General features: G+C 40.6%; 1 protein-coding gene across 1 annotated transcript in view; it reads left to right on the top strand.

Annotated features, from left to right (window-relative positions):
• Positions 1-285: 285 nt before the first annotated feature.
• TPPP (tubulin polymerization promoting protein) overlaps positions 286-22,367 on the top strand; it is a 67,863-nt gene continuing 45,781 nt past the window's right edge. The window contains exons 1-2 of the mRNA XM_027896355.1: positions 286-417; positions 13,830-14,084. Coding sequence (XP_027752156.1) covers positions 13,834-14,084 — 251 coding nt within the window. The 5' untranslated portion in view covers positions 286-417; positions 13,830-13,833. The remainder of the gene's footprint in view (positions 418-13,829; positions 14,085-22,367) is intronic.

Genomic DNA, 22,367 nt, shown 5'->3' on the forward strand with positions numbered 1-22,367 from the left:
AGGGCGCACAGGGCACTGAGGGCTCTGAGGGGGCACAGGGCACTGAGGGCTCTGAGGGCACACAGAGCACTGAGGGCTCTGAGGGGGCACAGGGCACTGAGGGCTCTGAGGGCGGCCGAGCCCCCCCCGCCGCCCCGCACCTGCCGCCCCGCGCGCGCCCCATGTAAGGCAGCGGCGCCGTCGGGCCCCGCGCGCCGCCTCGGCCCGTGCGCGGGGCGGGCCTCGCGGCCTATGGGCGCTCGCGGCGGGCGGCGCGGGGGCGGCCGCCAATGCCCGCGCGGGGAGGGGAGGGGGGGGAGGGGAGGCGGTACCGCCGCAACCGCCGCGCCCGCCCCGAGAGCAGCGGCCGCTGCCCACAGCGCCGGACGCAGCCCGGGCCAGCGCCCCCGAGACCTGCCGCCCCCTCCTCAGCCGGCGGTGAGTGCGGGGACGGCTCTCCCTGGGGCCGAGGCGAGGCGAGGCGATGCCCGCGCTGCTGCTGGGGGTTGGGTGGGTGGGGTGCGTGTCGCGCGTCGCGCCCCAGTGTGCCCGCTCCCTCCTTCGTATCGCGCCGATGATGATCGATCGCCGCTCGCTTATCGAGGGCGCGAGGGCGGGAGGCGATGCCGAGGGGCTGCCGGCCCCGGTGCCCCCCGCCGGTGCCCATCGCCAGCGGAGGGGCGCCCAGCCCAGCCCAGCCCAGCCCAGCCCAGCCCAGCCCAGCCCGGCATCGCCGTTGCCGTTATGTAACGGCCGCGGGGGGCTGCGGGCGCCGCTCCCCTCCTTGGGGTTCATCCCCGCGCTGCTCCCCCGATCTCCGGCGTGTCCCCCGCTCGCCTCCGGGCTGGCGGGGAGAGGGGCTGGACGCGGGGCTGCGCGCCTTCCCCTGCCATCGGCGTGGGCTCCGCCAGCCGCATCCCCCGGTCGCCATCGCGGGGGGACTCGCGGCCGCAGCCCGGTGGGGCCCGGGAGCGGCTTGTGGGCTCCCGGCGGCTGCCGCGGCGGCAGCTCCGCCGTGGAGGTTGGCTTCGGGCGGGTGCCGAGCCCGGCTCTGCCGCCGCGGGCATCTGGTGAAGGAGCCAGGGAAGGATCCACCTTGCGCATCACACACCGAGCGCTCCGCTGCGCTCCGGAGCCGACAACAAAGCCTCGGCCGCTGCTGCTGCGTGCGCTGGTGTAGAGGCAGCGGTCCCCTTTTATGGAGACCGATGGGTAGAGGCGACTTGCCTTTCTTTTTTTTTTTTTTTTTTTCCCTATGTAAATGCTGAAGGGGCTCCGTCTCCGAGAGCCGCTCCTGTATAGGGTCCTCCACGAAAAGCGACATCAGATGTGGGAGACTATTTAGGGGCTGCAGGGTAACACCCGCGGGTACGCAGCCGAGTACAGTACTCCGGGGTGGAAAACAAGGACGGGACAAAGTGCTGTGAATTAATCTGTAATCCAGGCTAGCTCGCTTGAAAATAAATTTGCTTGCCCGCCCCCCTCCTCCGGTTGCAAATGGTTCTCCAGACCTAGGTAAAAGCTCTTGAACCTTGGTGAAATTATTCCGAAGGGAAGTTGGGGGTGCGCTACGAGGTGCTGAACACACGCGAAAAGCGTCTTAAACGTTGACAGCTTCGATTCTTGCAGGAGATGCTGCTGACAACCGGTTTCCCTGTTGGTGTTTTGCAGGCTCTACATGGGCAGTTCTGGGAGGGGGCAATTTTGTGCGGGTTTTACAGAGGATTGCATAACTGCTCATGTTTATTTGAAAAGAAAAGGAGGAGCAAACCCAACCCCCAGCCTGAAATGACACGCACGATATATGTCTTTTACTGAGCCTGCACGCTGTTTTCTCAACTAGCATCATTAAATATCATGTTTTAGATGGTTTGAAAGGGTTAACGTGATAATGTAACATTAAGGTTTGGGGTATTTTTTTCCTCTAGCGCTGTGAAAACTTTGGGGAAAACCGGAGAGACACCTATACACTTTCATAGTCTCAGAGTTAAAATAGCATGGCTGTTTATCAAATGTGTATGACTTATTTTTAAAATGGTAGTGGCCATTTTTATTTCCTTTCCTGATGAGCCACTTCTTTATGTTTTTACAGGCCCTTGCAACCTTGCCTCTCCCCAGTCCAAAATAAAATGCTGTTTTGAATGCTTTTGTACATCTCCGGGTCACAGTCAGATGCTTTTAAATAGTCTATCATTTGTAACTGCAGAAGTGTATGTCCAGTATTAAATTATAGTACAGTGTAATGCTTAGACAGCATGCTATGCAAGGATCAAATTGCAGATAAAGTTCACACAGGAATCTCCTACAGTGCTTGCACTTGACCCTTGTAAATCTAAGAAAAGATATTTATAAATGGAAATATACATCCAGCAAGTAGTTGTTTCTGTGTCCAATTTAATCTGTGGATTGACTGTAGTAAAAAAGAATGTCTTTAATTTTTAGTAGATATATTCATTCTAGTTACTTTCTATGGCAGCTGTATGATAGAAATTACTTTTGCTTCTCGTATCTTGAGCTTAACTTGAAAAAAAATGAGGATTTTTTTAAGGAGAAAGGGAGACAGTTATGTCAACTTATGTTAACATTACTGTATTCTCATTGTAGGTAGAAGCAATTAATTGTACTTAGTATATCTCATAGTGCTTCAGAGAATAAGCCACACAATATCTAAACTTGATAACTTTCTCTAGGATGATAAACTAGGATAAAAATTAAAATAATATCAGATATTTTTCTTGCTTATAACACTGATTATGTTAAGTCTTCAGTGTGAGGATGTTACTGTATTCACAAGCCTCTATGTCTGTATTTATTTATATATTATTATATATATATTTCATGTATGATAACAAGAACAGTCATTTTGTGGTGTAGCCAGTCAACTCAGTGATGTCATATCCTTTCTATTTGTTCATGCCTACTGCTTGGACTCTTTTCAGCAAGCAACAAAATTTAGATTTTTTCTCCCCTCGAACCCCATTTATATACTGTGCGTAGTTGAAGTTAAATGCAGGTGTACAGTTTTCACCCCTCCTGTTTCTCTGCCATGCTGTCATGACTACCATGGGCATAAGTGCTTTTAGGTGCCTCTGCTAGTTGAAATATTTTGCTTGCTGTTTGTATTGCATAGTGTCTGGTAGCTGTGCTCAGGGACCTTAACTAATGGTTATGGTCCGGTATAACCATGGAATAAAAACTTGAGCCCACCCCACAAAATATTATGATCCAAAATACAGAATAAGCGATGCAAAAAAAGGAATCAGGTTAAGGAGGAGGATACGCTGGTACATGTGTGTATTAGCCATCTGTGTACTTTCTCATTCTCATATGTTTGAGCAAAGGGAATTGTAGAAGTAAGTATAAGACTTGCACCGTTCTCTGACAGCATTCTTGGGACATGTGAATGGCTTGGTTTTGGGGGGTCTCCAAATGAATTTAACTTGACTAAATGCTGAAAGTAAAAAAATCTACATCAATCTAATATGAAAAATTTTATCTTCAGACTATTTATTTTTACAATTTTTAAAATTTAAGGTAATATTTTAAAATTTTGAAATGGAGTTTTCATTTCAAATTTAAAGTCTTCTATGGGAAAAATCATATTATTTTGCCTTCTCCCAGTGTTTTCTAGCTTCTAGCTCTTTCTTCCTCTCATCCCCCTCATGTGTCAAATCCCTCACAAAATACATAATAACAAATATACCTTCAGCTGTAAGAAATTTCTGAGTGAATGCATCACTCTGCCCATCCCAAATTGCCCATACACAGAAGTACTGCAAGGGTTTCCCATTTCAGTATAGTCTGGTTATTGGAATACTTTGACATAGTAGTGAAGATAACTGTACATTGAGAGGATATTATTAGCAAAATCCCCCTATATAAATATAGTTTTTAAGTACCCAGGGCCTGTACATGTGTTACAGGACAAGTATGTTTATCCTGCTCAGCTTTTAGGACATCTTTCCCAGTGGGTGTTTATCTCAAGTGCTGACAGAGCAGAACAGACTGATTTTGTGCTACTCGTTTTTCTTAGCTCGCAGTGGTACATCCATCAAAACAGTTGGGAAGTTTTTCTTTATTGTTACGTGTAGTGGGTGGGCAATTCACTTGGCTGCTGCTAAGAGGGGTTCTTAACCGTGTCAGGATTCTGAGGCAGCTCTGAAGAAGCTTAGGCTTGTAGTCTTGCTAGTTGTCTTAAGGTTCCCTCTTCTTTTTCTTTTCCTCCTCATCTTTCTCCTGCCTCAGAGTATCCTGAGGTGTGGTAAGAGTTTACCTTGCCCTGTACAGAAACCCAAGAGCTAGCAACCAAAAGTGTACAGACCCAAGTTACAATGCATTACGGAGCAGATGAAAAGACAAACATGAATCTGCAGTATAGCTGTTCTAAATAATCTCTTGAAGATAACTCTTGCCCAGTTTGGCTAATCTCATGATTAGCCAATATGCTAACGTGTCAGCGTTCATATATTGGAGCACTTGGCAAAGCGAGAATAGAGAAGCTTGAAAAGAAATTAAGGATGTAACAGTTTTTGCTTGAATCTCTGAGGGTTGCAGTCCTAGTTCAAGGTCTTAAACGGTGTTTTATTGGATCAATGCTAAGGAAATTCTTTTAATGGAAATGAAAATACTTAGAGGTCTTGCTCAGAAACTTATTTCCTTGTTGTTTACTCTGTTCATTTTTAATTTGAAAACAAATATATTTCTGCCTGTCTCATCTGATTTCACTATTAGAAGGACTAGTACCCAAATGTTTCATCTTAGAGGAGCTCATAGGTGTGAAAGAACTTATCAGTGATTTAGCAAAGGAAGTAATTAATTCTTATTTTGTACCAAGCTGTTGGTAGTTGAAAAAATTCTGTACTTAAAGGTTGGTCTACTTTCTTGGATTTAGACAAAACTGAGTAGCAGACTTTAAGAACATAAGGGATCTTTGGACAATCTAATCTGATTCATGCATTGGTTATTTTCAGTTAGTTATCTGGGGGCAATAACCTACACTGATAAAAGTCTGTCTTTCTAAGATGTTTGATGAAGTGTATCTTCTGTATTAAATGAAGTCTAACGTGGAGACATGAAGATGTGAAGTATTTGCAGCTATTCTTGGAAGTTCCCTTTAGTATCTGGCATGGTTGATTGTCCTTCCTAAGGAAGTCATATTTCTAATTTGCACTGTCATACCCTGAATTTTCAGCTGTTGAGTTTTTTTGAGATCTTTGACAGCAAAGAGCCATTTAGTATGTGATAACCATTTAGTATGTGATTCAATTTGTCTACAAAGGTATTTGGATTCAAGTGACTTCAGTCACTTCAGGAATTCCACCAATGTAATTTGTAAAGTCTCTTATGGTAAAACATCTTGTCTCATGATTTTGGAGCTCTTACATCTCACCTCCAGTTCTTTGATCGGAGGTGATGCTTTCAAGTCTGTAAGCCTCTGTTAGCTCAGATATATCTAATGCTGTCCCTGTCAATAGCATCATTCTTGTTCTCTAGATACTTTTAACCTGTAGGGGGTTCTCAAAGTCCCCCATCTTGTCAGAGTTTGAAATGACCTTGATATACAAGCTCTGATGTCCTTTCATCAGTGGATCTTCATTACTCATGGCTTTCCCTGAAATATTTTGAAAGGATTCTGTGGAAGTTCAGGTTAGTAATCTCGTCTGGGCGGGGGTGGTGTGAGGATCCAATGTACAGCGTCTGAAGAAATTAGGCAAAGCAAGCTCTGCGATTGTAGTGGAACCTGTACTCAACTAATTCTGAAGTGATGACAGGTCCAGCATGTTATTTGGAGCTGTAAATTAATTGTATGACTAACTACTGTGGAGAGCAGCTGTTGTCATCCACTCTTTTTGAATCTGTGATTCCCAGATCTTTTTTTGATGCACTGTGAAAAAAAGAGCTCATCTAAACAGTTAAGTCTCCTCTTTTGCTGTGCTTTAATCAGTGTTGTATTCACTTTCTTCTGTGAAGGCTATTCTAGACACTGGCCTATGTGTGAAACTGCAGAATGTTTGTGTCCAGGTTATTCATATACCAATGACTGCTATCTGCTTAAGAAGAGTACTTAGTAAGCAGAACCTTCAAATGGAATAGTGGCATAATGGAAAAAAATGCATAATAAGAGTTGACCAGTACATATATTTATATATTTCGTGGATGCTTGTATTTATTCTTTACCTTCATAGTTGAAACCTTGTGTGATAGACATGGTGGTATTATAGTATACTGAGTATATAGAGCTAGTGAAGAGTTATTTAGTTAGAGAATTTTTGTGTAGCTTTGAGTGTTGTCTGTGTCTTAAGTGAACATGCATCTTTTAAAAGAAAAAAAGTTGTAATAGAACTATTATTGATAAATGTTTGTGTGTCTGTATACAGGTGCTTTATTTATATAAAGAGGTGATATTTCACAAAGTGGTTCTTCGAAATGGAAGAATGTAATTTACTAAGAACTAAATTTAGTTTTGTATGTAACTGGTGTCATAGAAGTAACTAAGTGGATAGCAATAGTTCTTAGAAATAGAACAGTAACAGTAATTTGTCAGCAGTCAAGCTAATCTCAGTGCTTGATAATGTGTTTTCTAAATTTGTTCCTTTAATGGTATGTGTCATGGCATTTGTTCACAGCCTGAAATACTGTTCTGCTAAGGAGAAACACTGGACAACTTGAGTAGCCACCTTTTTTGTTACTCTGTGTGTGTCCTGCTGAAGGTCTTAACCTGTCTGTATGATCTGGCCAGCCTTGCCCTTGTCCATAGTGCTTAGGTTCACATACATCGTTAGGAGAGCTTGAGGCTGAGCCTTGCAGTTCCTCATAAAGCCCAGGGAAGGATTTGTGTAAGTAAAGATGGGTTTAAATGCAGATAGAGTTGCGTTAGCTTTGCTTGTTTGGCAGTGCTCTCTGCTCTCTTGCCTTCTGTGTTACACACCAGGGAAAATGGATGACTCTCATTCACTTCAACATCACATGTAGAGGAACGTCACCACAGCAGATCTCTGAAGAAAATGCCGTAACTCTAGTTTTTACAGGTACATGTGAAGGAAGCTTTAAGAGCATTGCCTAAAGCGTTGCATTTTATTAGGAGGATGTTGCATTTCGCCATCTGTTTATTCCTTCTCTCAGCTTGAACGTTTATGCAAAAATGTGGGAAAAAAGATTCCAACTGTTGTACTCTGTCTCTGCTGTTTTTATTTGGCATAAATAATTACAGACAGAAAACTAACGAGAATTCCCTTTCAATGCAATTTTGTAACATTTTTAAAACAAGGAGAAGATAGATCAAGTACTAAAATAAACCAGATGCAGTCAGACAAATTCAAATGCCTTGCATGGTTTCATAATGTTATGAATCCAATTCACTCATAAAAATAGCACCTTCTATGCTCATTGAAAGGTCCTAAGAAATTTTGGATGACAACTATTTGTGGTGCAGTGGATAGGTTTTACCAACAGTGCAAAACCAGATTCTGATAAAAATTACATCCGAAGCACTTGCATGCTTACCAACAACTGATGTGCAGAAAAGATTAGCAGGAGAATGGAAGGTAAAAACAGGTAACACTTGACATAAAACTACTAGGTTGTGTGCCTGTGGGCAGAATGCTTTTAGTATGCCAATTTTCTGAAAGCCAGTGACCTGTGAGGTTTAAAACTATCTAGGAAATATCTTTAGGAAGGCTGGTAGTTTGGGTAGGCTAAGAATCTGAAAGTGTAAGTGTGAAGAGGCTCATGCATTTATAAGGGAATGGCACAGAAATAGGAAGCTTATTGAAGCTTATTGTGGTTAAAACAAAGGTAAAATTGCTAATGTTAAAAACATATGGTTTTTCAGGTCTTTATGCAATAGCAGACTTATCTCAACTTACTGGCTGTGTTATCTGCCTTGTGAGGGATCCACTATCTCTCTTTTTTACCTATTTTGTTGAGCATTCATTCAAATGTAATCAATGCATGAGAGATTCTATCTGATTGCATAGAGAATCCCATTTTTCTTGGCCAACTAAATAGATGTATAGCTGCTATTCCAGATTAATTGGTGATATTTTCCTCCTTTTGGAAGGTGAGGATGCAAGGAAGACCAATTGTATGAAATTTGCCTATCAGCTGGGGAATTTTGTGGTCTGAATACCCATTGCAAAGAGCAAGAGCGTTGTAATGCCTGCATGCACATAACTTGACTTAAAGACCAGCCTAAACGGAACAGAGTGCTTCAAAGATATGTTTCTTAACCTGCTGGTGACATTTTGCAGATAGTAGGGCAGTGTTTTCACTAAAGTCTAGGGTTTGTGCTGTAACTTATCTGCCTACCCTTCTCACCTAGCAGATAACGGAGAGAAACTTTGCAACAGTATTGCTGAGTGGCAAAGATGTTGCAGAAAGACTGGGGAACCTCCGTTTTGGATTTTATCTTGGGGGATATTTAGGGTACAGCTAGGGTACCATCTCACTCTACACTGTGACCAAAGTTTAATTCTGACTAAGCAAAGTAGAAGCTTGGACATTGTGTAAAAACAACAGCAAAAGGAATTGAGGAACAGAAGGAAGTCAGGGACATAATTTGTAGATTTTTGCTGTGTAGTTGTCTGGGACATATGGAAGAAGTGGTTAAGAAATTAGGACTACCGTTGAGAATCTGAGGAGATAGTGCATTTTAGTGTGTAGAAGCCTGAGGAATTTACACTGCAGACTTTGGACGTTAGCTGGAGGATGATGCTGATTCTCAGTGCAAATGTAACTTTGGGGGCTCATGTAGTCGTGTTGCAAGTTGCAATGGAGCTGGGTATTACGCCTGAGAAATAAGACTAGCATATGCAAGGGTGAGCATTACTGGAAAGAGTAGATGTTAGTAGTACTATTATTGCATTGCAGCTGTGCTATTGTGGTGTCAAATCTTTTATGCAAATTCAGCTATCTCAGCAATCTCCCAAACAAAGGTCTGCTTGATGCTTGAACGATTCAGCTGCTAAAAAGTTTGAACTGGAACATTCCCTTAGTTCACAGGTCTTTTCACCTTTTTTTAGCCAATTCTTGGTTGATCAATATTCTATAGAACAAACAAGTTTTAAAATAAGCTGCTTTTTTCATTAACAGGAATGTATCTGAGGCTGTAATAAGTATCTGCTATGGTGCTGTCTTAAACAATAACTCATAATTTCTGTGGCAAGATGACTTCCATTAAAAGATGTGTTTTAATACTTTTTAATACCTGCTGCAAATGAAAGCAATTCAACTTATATTGGGATAGTATATTCTTAGTGTGCTAGTTGCAAGCTAGACCAGGCAGATGAGAGAGTACATGGTAGAGCCCAAAAACGTAGGCATTCAAATTTTTATTTCCTTTTGATTTTTTTTTTTTTTTTTTTTTTTGAGAAAAGCATGTTTTGATGTGGAGATCCTAAACTGGTTTATTGGCTTGCAGCTAGTGAAACTATGTTTATATTTCCTTTATAGAGTCAGAGAATGTGGATTCTTCAGAACACTCCTTACACTCCTGTACCTGCTTTCCGTGGCTTTAATCATTAAAGCAGCGCAGAGTACGGGTCCCAGGGTCCTCATTATGTTCTGAACTCTGGCAGCAGAACAGATTTTTCTGTATCCCTCTGCTTTGGTTTCTCTGTCTGTGGCATGGCAGTGATGCAAACTTCTTTGACAAATACTGAGCTGTCTGCAGCTCCTGAGTGGATAAGCCATGACTTAGTTCTAAGGGACAGGGTAGAAAAGATGCCATGGTGAATTCTGACTAGTTAGGATATGTGCTTATTCAGAGTTGCATAAGCTGAAATCGTTGGGAAAAATACTTCGGGCTCTAGTAAGTCTTCAGATCATCCTTGTTGGTGCTGAGAGATGGATTCTTCTGAGAGCAATTCCCACAAATCTAAACCAAAGCTATACCAGAATTCCTGCAATATGTTGACACCTGGGAGGATGTGTTTAAGCAAAAGAGTGTAAATTAATATGAATCTTTCAGTAGAGTTTACAGTTGGCTTTGGGCCTGTTTATATGTACCTGGTATTCTCACAGCTATAGAAAATTGACAACTGCAGTTCACAGAAACAATAATTTCTTGTCCCCTCCCTTTTGGAAGAATCCAGATTAATGCATGACTCTCTCTAGTGGAGTTTTCCCAGCCATCTATCTGCAGATGAGGATATATACTGTAGTCTCTGGCTGAAAGGCAGTTTGATGAAATTAGAAAATTTTTTCTAATGGGTTAGGCATGTGCTGAGAACACAGATCTGCACTTTCAGTCTCTTTTAGCATGAGTTAGTCATGACATCAGTGGCTAACGTCAGTTAACATCAGTTACTTTGATCCCTAGCTTAATCTCTGTATAATGGACTGTATTATTTACCTACTGCAGAGTGAGGGAAGGGACAAGAACTGTTTTTTCATGATACTAAAGGAGTATTGCAAGACACAGACTATAGCAGTTCATAACACATCACCTAATTGTCTAAATATTCTGTGGGTTTCTGAAACTCCAGCGTTTTTTTGGGACAGTTGTTCTTTTACGAATTGCTGAACTGTATCGTTTGCTTATACTGTTTTCTTATAGGGCTGCTTTTGATGATGTGGACCTGCTAGGTTAGAGCCAGCAGTATTTGGAAAGGATTGGATCGTTGGCTAGTCCCACCTTTCTTCCTTCTGCTGGCTCTGGAAATTAGTATTATCTAATTGTGTACATCTTAGACTTTTTGGATGGTGATGAAAGGCATTTTTGGTTAGCTGTAGTTGTTACAGTTGGCATCTACACAGCTCATGCTTTTGAACAGTGGCTTAATTTTGTATTAATGAATTTTAGAATTGGTATTTTAGAGTAGCCACTTTCTTTTATCACTATCCTCTTGCTGTGGCCCTGCAGAAAATTATTGCTAATCTTTACTTCTAGCAGAATCTAGCAAGCACCTTTTGATCCCTTTATCCAGGGGAGAAGGGTAAAGAAGACTCAAAACTGCATTTGGTCTTGAATTTTTGTCAAACAAGTTATTCTGTATTTCTATTGGAGAGATAATTTCTCCAACATAGCATAATCTCCTTCCTTGTCTCTAATCACTTAATAAAGGAGCTGACTCCATTAAAAGTCTGATTTCATATCCTGTGTTGTGCAGTTCTTTAACTTTTAATTATAGAATGTTAATGAATATGTTTCTCTTCAGAGTGTGTTGTTTTTAGTGTTAAGAAAGAAAAGTTTAAGCTGAGAGGAGGTCAGTATTTTCATAAATCCAGGTAGCTTTGTTTTACTAAATTTCATACCATTATGTGGGATTTTAAGAAGTAAACTGCAATTATGATTCAACAAGGAAAGGAATACCTGTGATAATTTTTGGCAACACAGCAGAACCCTGGTTTTAATCTATTTTTGACCTTCTGCTTTAAATGGGGAGGATTTCTTTGAAATGAGTCTGCGTTGCATAGCAGATTTCACCATTCAAAACTGAAGCCTTTTCTGTAGAGTGTGTCTGTTCCCCCTAATCCAGAACTAATCAAAACACCCCAATACAAAGTTTATTTATTGATGTCTGAGAGAACTAAGTCTGAAAGTGAACTATCTTTCTCAGGGTGAATTCTGCTGTGCTGTGCAAAGTTGAGTTATGGTTACAGGCAACATAACTAAGCAAAATTGGCCCGAAAGACACTGATGGTGGCTAAAGAAGGATTTTGTTCAAGAGATACATAAAATTGTAGGCACGTGGTTATTTTTTCTAATTTCAGAAGAGACAGAGTGACACAGATATTTTCTTGTTTATAGCTTGTAAACTATGCTATTGTTGTACCTTTCAAAGATATTCTCGCTGAATATAGCTTCTTGAGAGAATTGCTAAGAGCAAGAGAGGGAGTTATCCCTGAAAATCTCAATTTATTTGGCACAAGATAAAATCACCAAATAATATGAGCTGTACATACTTTATTATGGCAAATCTCCACCTTCTGTCCTGTTACTTGTGTATGGTGGTAACTTATGTTTTTAATATTCTATACACACTTTGCTTTTTGCTATTCTGTACTCTCTTTCTTTCTCTATCCAGTTAGTGTTAGCTGGGAAAATTTCTGATGCTGTTTTTCAGACCCAATTGATTTGAAATGGTACAAACTTGGAAGAGACTTCTGCTTTGGGAGGTCGGGTTTCCTTGAAGGCAAAAGTACAACATAGATCTTCATGATCTGATTTTTGATGAAATACTCTTCATTGTGCCAGCAGTATTTTTCTTTTCTTCTTTCATTTTCTCACTACTGTTTTGGTAGCAAAAGAGTGTGTGTGTAGTCTGATGAAACTGTTTAATCTAGACTCTACTTTGGTAAAAGTATATCCATCTGTAATATTTGTAGTAGCTTACAAGTTACTGTGCATGCTTTTTGTTTTGGAGTTTCTGTGTTGGGATGCTTTCAAATAAGTTTTCTGAGGTGGAACTGCTGTTCTTTGGAGAGTAGGCATTGTGCAAAGGAAATAGAAATGGGAATTGATTACTTTTTTAAACTTTTTAATGAACTTGACATGTCCAAACCTTTTCTTCACCCTCTGTGCTTTTCTTTTTATTTCATAGGTGCACATATAATTCTTAGACTACAGTTAGTAAATTCCTGTCACATTGATTTTAATTTAGCATTGTGGTTTGTTGGCCAAAACCCGTGCTGACAGCGTAAAAAAACCCAGAAAGATCCCCAGGCTTAAGATTTTACAAGGTTTTTAAACATTTACTTGGATGTTTTCAAAATGGGCAATAGTGCTTTGACCACGCTCCATTTGTTCAAGACAGAGGTTTAACAGTATTGGAAGAGGCAGAGTTTTAGAACTTTCCATTGCCGAAGTGTTTGTGTTGATGTACAGTACATAAGCCAAAGGCACTTTTTATCAGATGCAGAAATAAAACCTTATGCAGAGATTGGTAAGTATTTCTAGTTATGTTAATCACACCCCGTGCAGAGCTCAGACTTTGGAAGAAAGGCCAAGTATGGTGGACTTCCTCGATATTTACCAAAGCCCTGATACCTTAAGCACCTCTTTGTGGGTAAAATCTGTAGCAGCACCACAGACACGAGTCTTGGCAACAGTCTGCATGCAACTGTTGGGACAGGCAGACAGTGTACCCTGTGCCTAGACTTTTCAGTGTCTCTTCTGCCAAGTGAAGAGTGCATGGGCAGAAGGTACTTCTGGAACTTAGGGGGTTTTTTTTGTTTATTTATGAAGACACCTGAAAATAACATTGGTGTTCTCTTGCTCAGTTTAAGGTTTCATTTAAAAGGCAAACCTATCCTGCATGTACATAAGGTAGTCTGAAAGTTCTTCTCTGCAGTAATGACATCCCTTCTCAGAGCTCCTGCACTGTGGATGTGTTCCTTCCAAATGGATTCCACAGCTACAGTTCTTTGTGCCTAAACTCGAAAATTGAATGGTTTTGTTAACAAGAAAGCCTTGTCTAAGTGTTTCTGAGGCCTCCTTAATTGTTAGCCCTTACATAATATATCATTAATATTTTTGCTGCACTTTCAAAGTATTTAATTATTCAATAAGATCCACAGTCCAGAAAATAAAGGGATGTTTATTCTTCCTTCAGAAATAGAAGCAGATAGTAATGCCTACAATGTAAAGGGCGTACTTTATTAAAATTATTATTAATATTATAATATTAATATTAATATTATTAAAAAATATGCTAAAATTTTTTCTGCATGGCCAGAGAGTTACCTTGTTCTGTTTTTAGACTGATGTTTGGTGAAAGAGGGCAGTGAGTTCTTGCTAACTTTATAGACCATGTATTTTGCATAAGTTTGTCATGACTGTAGCATGCAGATTGACAGAAAGTAAACTAGTGCAAATTAATGTAATGAGTTTGCCCTCCTCTTCTTTGCAGCACCATGGCTGACAAATCAGCCAAGCCAGCAAAACGATTATCCGCCGATTCAACCAACTCCCATGAGGGAGCCACGGGAGGAGAATTAAGTGCCCTGGAAGAGGCCTTTAGAAAATTTGCCGTCCATGGTGATACGAGAGCCACAGGAAAAGAAATGCACGGGAAGAACTGGTCCAAGCTGTGCAAGGACTGTCATGTGATAGATGGGAAGAACGTAACAACCACAGATGTTGACATCGTCTTCAGTAAAATCAAGTAAGTGCTTTTCTGCCGTGATTTCCTTGTCTCTCCCACATGTTTTGTAGACATCATCTAAATTTACCTTCTGTTGCTTACAGATGTTGTGAGGTACTGTTTGTCATTGTCAAAATTGATCTCTTTCACCTTCCTTTACAAAATTTTATTGCTTTATCTGAAGATACGGCTTTCAGCTTATGACTTGCTATTTTAGATTGACTTTAGTTTCACAGGTGTTATAGTATACAAGCCTATGTATGTATTATACTATGCAGGCTATTCCAAGAAACTGGAGTAAGTGCTGTTGGTGTTTCCTGAAGGATGTCTGAATGAAGTCAGGACGATCTTGCCCGAAGCTTGGCCTCAGAGGACCGAGGCTAAGGTGCAATATGTGCTAAAAGTCAGTATTCTAACAAGAGTCCTGATGTCCAGCACAACACTAACTCAAGTTTGAAGTGTAGGGCCATGCCAAGCTGATGGTGAATTTGTGATGGAAACCCATGGCTGTGACAAATTGATTAGGATTGTCTTTGTTGTCTATGCTTATTCTTGTGATCAGACTGGTGCTTTAGTGAAACTTTATCTGCAGGCTGAAAACCTAGGCAAGCTTGGTCAGAAAAACTCATCAAATCTAAGACAAGATAGTAATCTGTTCTGCCATATTCTGTATGAAGCCCAAATAATTTTTCTGGTTTTGTTTCATATGTAGAATTGGATTATTTTCCCCTTCCCCCTTCCCCTGCTATCTGATACAATAATCTTGTCTTTTCAGCATTTTTGTTACTACAGCGACTGTTTAAACTCATTGTGTTGAGGGTCATGCTTTTTATAAGAGTCCCTTAATTGTACCTGTAGCTTGTAGTAACACTTGGCTTGTGCTCTCAGCTGTGCTGCAGTGCTGGGGAGGACAGGCAAACCGAGCTGCTGACAAGGGTGGTTGGAAAATCTTGCTACGAGCACTGACCCTTTTCAGTGCAGCAAAGCGGAGAAAGGCAGAGAAGAAAAGACCTTCAGTCTCGAAAGCTGTCCTGTGTAACATACACAGAATGACTTATTTGATTGATTTCTTTGTTTCTTTTCTCTTTGGGGATCTTATCCAGGCAATTGAAGACACTATATATGCGCACTCTTACTCTCCTGCTTTTGTGTCAGTCCACTTTCTCTTTGAGTCTCTACTCATATTTTCTTGGAAGTTGTGTTGCCAGAATTAGGTATACTATCAGGGAACTGGTTTATTTGAAATGCATATTTAGGCTGTAGGGTTTTGTGTCTTTCTTGATCTACGAGAGGCAATGTTGGCATTTCCTTTCAAATGTTCTTTGCCTTTCATCAGCTTAAAAATTTGTCTTATTATTTCCTTTAATGATAGATACAGTCTTAGTGCTATTTTCTCATATCAGTTTCTGGGCAAGTTAATGATAAGACAACCCCATGATATAGCATTAAAAATATGCAGCATTAGCAGATAGAAAGATAGTTTTTGCCACTGCTGGGATAGAAGAAATCCAGTCTGTTTCACAGGAGTGAGTTCTGAGGTGGCAGGTACCTGAGGCTCCAGGGGAATGCCAACATAGGCACTTGGGCTGTTCAGCAATCTCAACTCAGCTCGGGGCTTCTTGTCTGCGTCTCTCAGGGGGAGAGCAAGCTCAGCAGTTTCTCGGGCCTCTCTCCTGTGACCACAGTCTCGTAGGATGAACTTCAGCCTGGGATTCTTATGGTCAGTGGGACGGGGCTAGTGGATTTTGGCAGTTGTAGTCTGGCAAGGGAACACAACAAAGACAAGATGTGTTTGTCATACCCAGCTACAGTTGCCGTTTAGCATTGTGTTAGAACTTCCAAATGCATTTTCTGTCGGTTCTTACCAACAGGGTTTGTTTTCTAGCCAGCTGTACTTGGAGTTTATGACAATGGCACCTGTTGTTCAGACACTAGAAAATAATTAATCTAGTAGAAATGTTCTTTGGCTTTATGAGTTACTGTGTATAAAGCCCACGTTTGTCGTCTTGTTAACTTTTCCAGGCTTCATTTATTATTATGCTGCAGATACTGGCAAAATAGGTGGGAACTAAACATTGATGATAGTCAGGGTAAATTAACAAGGAAATTAATAAGAGATATGTTTACCTAAGAGCTACTTTAAGATAGTGTTGTATTCTTCCGATTGATAACTTTCTCTGCTCCAGGAGAGATTTTATCTCAGTAGCAATGAACATTTTTGTGGGCTTAACACCCCCCACCTCCGCCAAACCAGGTGAACAAAACTTCTGAAACTTTTGAGCAGTCCTTGATACTTCTTCAAAGCTGGGACTCTGTGTCTGTCTTTAAGAGATTAGTGAAGTTTAATGTTATTATAAAGATTGAAAAAATTCCAGTGAGCCTTTGGTACAAATAAGAAAAAAGTTAAAAATGCAGTTTTCCTTCTGTGTGAGGATGTCAGGTCAGACTGAAATGTAATTTGTCTATTTATCTTGCATAAAAGGTCCACTGAAACCTCCATATAAGCACAACGTTTATATGTACTTCAGGATAAGAACAACAAATGCAAAGAATCCACAGTAGTAGACATGAAAGAATTATTGCTAGAATTGCATTCTTTGGCAAGAAAACATGCAAACTGGGTGATCTCTTCCCTCTCTGCAAGAATTTTTGTTTAACAGTAATTTGTAAGTTCTTAAGGGTCTCGTAAATGCTTTGAATGTAGTGCATTGCAATATAAGCTGTTCTTTGTTAAAAATTGGTTTAATAGATTCTTTTTCTGCCTATTTTTTTTTTTGTTTTCTATTTCAAAAACTTTCTATTGTCAATGCAGAAAATACAAGAAGTGAACCGACAATGAATTTTACAATGGAATTACTTGAAATGAAAAGCTACTTGTGAGAGTAGCTACGTGTATGAATATTTATGATTTGCATCCCTAGAGAGCAGAGAAAAAAATACCTACATTTATGCCAAATATTTGGATTGCATTAATAGAGTTGGGATAGAGTGCGGTTTCTATAATAAGTAGAAGGGTAATATTTTTTTAGGTTATAAAACGTACAATAAAGACATCTCTTACAATATTGTTAACTTTCTGTGCATGTTGCACCTGGAAAAGCAAAAGAAATTGTGAAGAGTGAGTTACAAAGTTCTGCGATATCTTATAGGATGGAATCTGTAAAAAAGATGCAGCAACAAAAATGTACATAACTGTAAATATAATTATGCAGTAACCTTTTTTTTGTAGTTTCCCATTCAACACTTGAGATGTTGTACTCTGTCCTTTGTATGTTCATTGGACTACATACAACAGTAACACTGATTGCAGGGTAGATTTTCATTTCAAAGCAGTTACTTGCTTATGTAAAAATCTCTTTTGCTGGTTGGTACCAGGATAACTCTTTCTCTTGAAATGGCAAAAATGAAACAACCTCTTCTCTGAAAATTCTGCTACTATGACTGTTAAAAGAAGCGCCTGGAAATACTTTCTAGGAAATTTTTAACTGGTCTGTATATTTACTGCCACACTTGAAGATAAGGCTGTCACAGTCACATTCTATGAGAATGGAAGTTTTCATAAATTACTGCCTCTGAAGTTTTCATGACAGCTGAAAGGGGTATTCCCATGTTTTTTTGTAATGGCAATATCTTCAACTGCCCTGTAGCTCAAGTTTCTGCTAAAATATAGGGGTTTAGTATGAATACCTTAGTAATATTAGATCATTCTAAGCGTTAATTTTTCATGTACTATCCGAGCGTTATATATACATCTTTCTTTGATATTTTGTAAATGAAGAGTGATAATGCCATCTGGGCCAACTGAATTTAGAGGCATACAATTTACAGACATGCAATAGCATTTGAAAATTGATGGGTTTCATGAGAGTGGGTATTCCATGGATATGTTTTTAGTAGCTGAAACACTTGCCTGCCTTCTTGGAAAATTTCTTCATTAACTAACTGTTCTTTTTCTGGTACAGAGTTGCAAAAATCTGTCGGCTGTTTGTTGTGTATTGTGCTTGCAGAGTGCAAATATGGATTTAGTGAGTCTTGTTGCCTCGGAGAAAGCAGCTTCACTGGTGACATGGGAGAAGGGCACTGAAGGGTTCTGTGTTTGGTATGAAAAGCAACGTGTGGCTTAATCTGTCTTATTCTAGCAAGACAGTGAGACATAACAGTCTAAAAACTTCGGGATTTTTGTATTAAGGAAAGCAGAATACCCAAGAATAATAGATGCTACTGACCTCTGACCAGCATTCCAGCATGTTGCCTTAGGAACTTAAATTTCTTTGTTTAGTGGGGTCACCAACTGCTCTGGGAAATGTGATATGTTAGCTATGCCATACACATACTCCACTTGTTGTATGTAGTTAACATGGTAATAGTAATAGCCCTGATATAAATACCTCTGCTCTTATTTTAGAAGTGTTGCCACTCAGCACTGCAAGAATATGTTTTAAGCACTGCCATAAAACTGCTGATTCTATGACATTATTAGATAGAAAAATAAAAATATTTCTGTTTATACTGGCATGTTACTATGGTTGCAGGCAGGACTGGGTGACGTCACACCTTGGATCCATTGTGAGCATTTATTTAGGTAGTTGTCTCCATGGAAACATTTGTTTGTTTTGATGTTACTATGTGTTGAATTTTAAACAAATTTTTGTGGTTCTATACTGGTTTGTTATTGAAGACTAGTTAAGCTACAGAAGCTTTGTAAATATACCTTACTCTCCACCCTCTAAAATATTCTTGGTAAAAGATCAAGTGAAAGCATAATTGTCCTCTGAAATTCCATTAATAGTTCCTGATGTTGCTTTGACATGTTTTCTTGTTGCTGAGGAAGCCATGTATTCTAAAGGCCAGAAAACTCTCCTCCATCTTTTTGAGAAAGAAAGGTTTTGTTCCCATGGAGAATCATCACAACACACTTTATTGTGCCCTGACTTTTGAGCAGTCCCACCCGTCTGTCCTCACAATGTCTTGCACACTTAGCTGCTTAGCCTGGTTCCCACAGCCTGGATCAGGGAGTGCTTCCACCTGAGACCAGCTGGGCCTTCATTCACCAGTAGTTCACCATTGCTGCAAGACTGTGAAGGAATTGAAATGGATAATGTTTGGTCCGAGAAGCTGGCAAGAAAACTCTTGGCAGTAATGGTACATGCTTTCCCCATTTGTTAATTGTAATGTAATTGTCTTTTATTTGTATTGAACCATTACAATACTTCTTGCTTTCTTCATATATTTGAAAGGACTAGAGTACTTTGACACCTGAGCTCATTCAAAACAACTATCTATCGAAAGAGCAGGTTTCTCTGAGGTAAACTGTTTTTAGCAGAGATTTTGCTGAAGCCTTTCTTAAATTTTTTAAATACATAAAGAGGTATGAAGTGGTCTTTCTAAATAAATAAAGCACGTAGTAGTTTCAAGATGCTCTTCTCCCCCTTCTGCCAAGAGGCATTAATTCTAAACTAAAACTGTGATTGTATATGAGAAGGAAGATGGTTTTAAATTCACTTGCTGTTACGCAGGTTTGTTTTGTGCGTGTGTAATGGGTGAATTCTGTACCCCTAATGATGTATGCTGATTTTGATTTTGAAAACACTGTTTTTTGTGAGCAGACATCACATGGAAACCTACAGCTACAGTGGTGGGCGATTCATTTCCCAGCTGAGATGGAATGCTGCATGATGTCATATACAGTGCTATATATAGCTGCCTGCTTGCTATTTGCCATACTTCGTGGCATATTCCACTTGTGTGCTACAAGAACTTCTGGTGGCTTAAAGTAGAAGTAGGTCTTTTGAGTTTTTTTGCAGGTCAGCCTTATTTCATCGTATTGCACCATTATATAAAAATGCCCGTTTTTCATTTATAAAAGCAGCCACGTGAAATCTGTGTTAGTTTTACTGATTAACAAGCGTTTTCTAGTGTTAAACATCACTCTAGACTTTGATCTCATGGATCGAAATAGAAGATGATAAAGATGTAGAGGATGAGGCAGCCTTGTCTGCAGCAATGAGGTGACTGCAGAGTTTAAGATCACGAGATGAACAGAATTACAAACCTGAGCTTCAGAAAGGCAGATCTTGGCCTGTTGAGTTTCTCACTGGAAACTGCACTGGAGAGCAGCGGCACCCAGGAGGAGCTGGTTGGTCTTCAAGGCATCTTCAGCAGAGCACAAGAATAATCCATTCCCATGTGCAGGAATTCAAGCAAGCACAGCAACGGGCTAGCATGGATATATAGACATGGAGCCTCTGACTGAACTCAACCACAGGAAGGATGTACACAAGAGGGGGAAGCAGGGAGAGCTTATGTGGGAGGAATATAGCCCGAGCATGAAGAAACTTTATGAGGAGACCCAAGGTTCATGCCAGTCAACATAACTTCAGTGCCCATAGAGGTCGTGAAGAAAATCCTTTTGGATGTCCTTTCTCAGCACACGAAGGACAAGAAGCCAGTGTGGATATGCCAAGGGCAAGTCGTACCTGATTGACCTCATTGCTTTCTCTGTGAAACCACTGGCACTGTGGGTAAAGGGATGTAGTATACAGTGATTATGACGAGGACCTGGCTCCAGTCACATCATCACAAAATTGGTGAGGTAGGAGCTGGAGAGCAGGCCAGCAGTCTTAAGAGGCAGCTCTGGAGATAGTGATGGTGTCACCGTCAAGGTTTAACCCCAGCTGGAAAATAAACACTCCACAGCTATTCACTTAGTCCCCCTACTGTGGAATGGGGAAGAGAATCAGAAGGGTAAAAGTGATAAAACTCATGGGTTGAGATAAAGACAGTTCAATAGGAAAAGCACACATCGATCGCACAAGCAAAGCAAGACAAGGAATTCATTCACCACTTCCCTCTGGCAAGCAGGTGTTCAGGCTTCCCACTGGCCTGGGAAGACAAACACCATCACTCTGAACATCCCCTGCTTTCTCCTTCCACAGGCTTATACGCTGAGCATAATGTCATATGGTCTGGAATATACCATGGATCAGCTGGGGTCAGGTGTCCTGCCCGTGTCCCTTCCCAGCTCCATGTGCACCCCCAGCCTCCTTGCTGGAGGAGCAGTAGGAGAAGCAGAAAAGGCCTTGGCTCTGTATAAGTGCTGCTCAGTAACAAAAACATCTCTATTATAAACATTGTCCAAAACACCTCTTCGTACTAGTCACTGTGAAAAAAATAAACTCTACTCCAGCCAAAACCAGAACAGATGAGCAAACCTTTGAATGTGAGGTGACAGCAGTCCTTGCACTGAGAGGATTGTAGCAGCAAGGAAGGATAGCTGCATGAATGGCGACTTGTGGAAGAAAAATGATGAAGTTTCTTTATGTTCCTGTATAGGCAATAGAAATTAACTTCTTGTTCTGAAGTTAGAGAATTTAATAGGAAAAAAGTGTGTTTGTATATATGTTGTTTGACTCCTAAAATACAGACATGAGCTAGAACTCCTCCATCTGGTAACGAAGATTAATATATTACAGCTGTTGTAATTAAGTTATATTTAATCTGCCTGTGTGTATCAAGCTACTAAAAGAATTAAGATGTCATCTGCTTAGAGTGTGATGCTGGTGAGTGGAAGCATGCTGCATTTGATGCAGTTTTTACCTTCAACTGTTTTGTTCGTTTCTTTGTTTTTCATTAAAAACCAACAAGGTGTTGACTTCGTAGAGCCTAATTAATGTCTTCTTCCTGTTATCTAGAGATTTAGGAGGTCTATTTTGTGACTGAATTGGAACAAGTCTCATTACAGACTGGTTGTAACATTAAGTTCAAGAGGGATTCAACATCCCAGCTTAAAAAAAGAGAATGTGAATTTGTACTGCCTTCCCCTCTGGGTTTTGTCTTCACCACTAATACGAATGTCAGACTCCTCAGAGAAGTGTTAACACATTGTTTGCAACTTTGTGGAAGGCTGTGGTAATCAGGCTGCTAGACTTGGGGGCTAATCTTGGAGAGCAGGAAAGAAAAGGGGCCCTTGTAAATGCCAAGTGGGCAACACCTGATCTGCCCTTAAGGCTGGGCGCTACATGGTCTTATCTTGATAGAGTTAGACCTGGGCCAGGCAGGTTTGACATATTAATTTGAATTTGTTGCTGGAAGTGATGTCACATACAAGGCACCTTCTTGATGTTTTTTGCTCTAGCTCTGGTTGGACTCCTGGCTGGTGAGAAGATTTATGTGCTGTATATAGAGCTTGGGCTTGCAGTGTTAAATGACCTGAGTGGTGTTACTGGGAACGACTCCTTTGAAAGTCATCACCAGGATTAATGAAAGTGGTGCTACTGCTTTCTGGCTTTATTGAAGTGGAGTTGC

This window comes from Empidonax traillii, unplaced genomic scaffold (genome assembly GCF_003031625.1).
Source record: "Empidonax traillii isolate 1590-97213 ecotype Southwest subspecies unplaced genomic scaffold, ASM303162v1 scaffold494:size460735, whole genome shotgun sequence".
Lineage (NCBI taxonomy): Eukaryota > Metazoa > Chordata > Aves > Passeriformes > Tyrannidae > Empidonax > Empidonax traillii.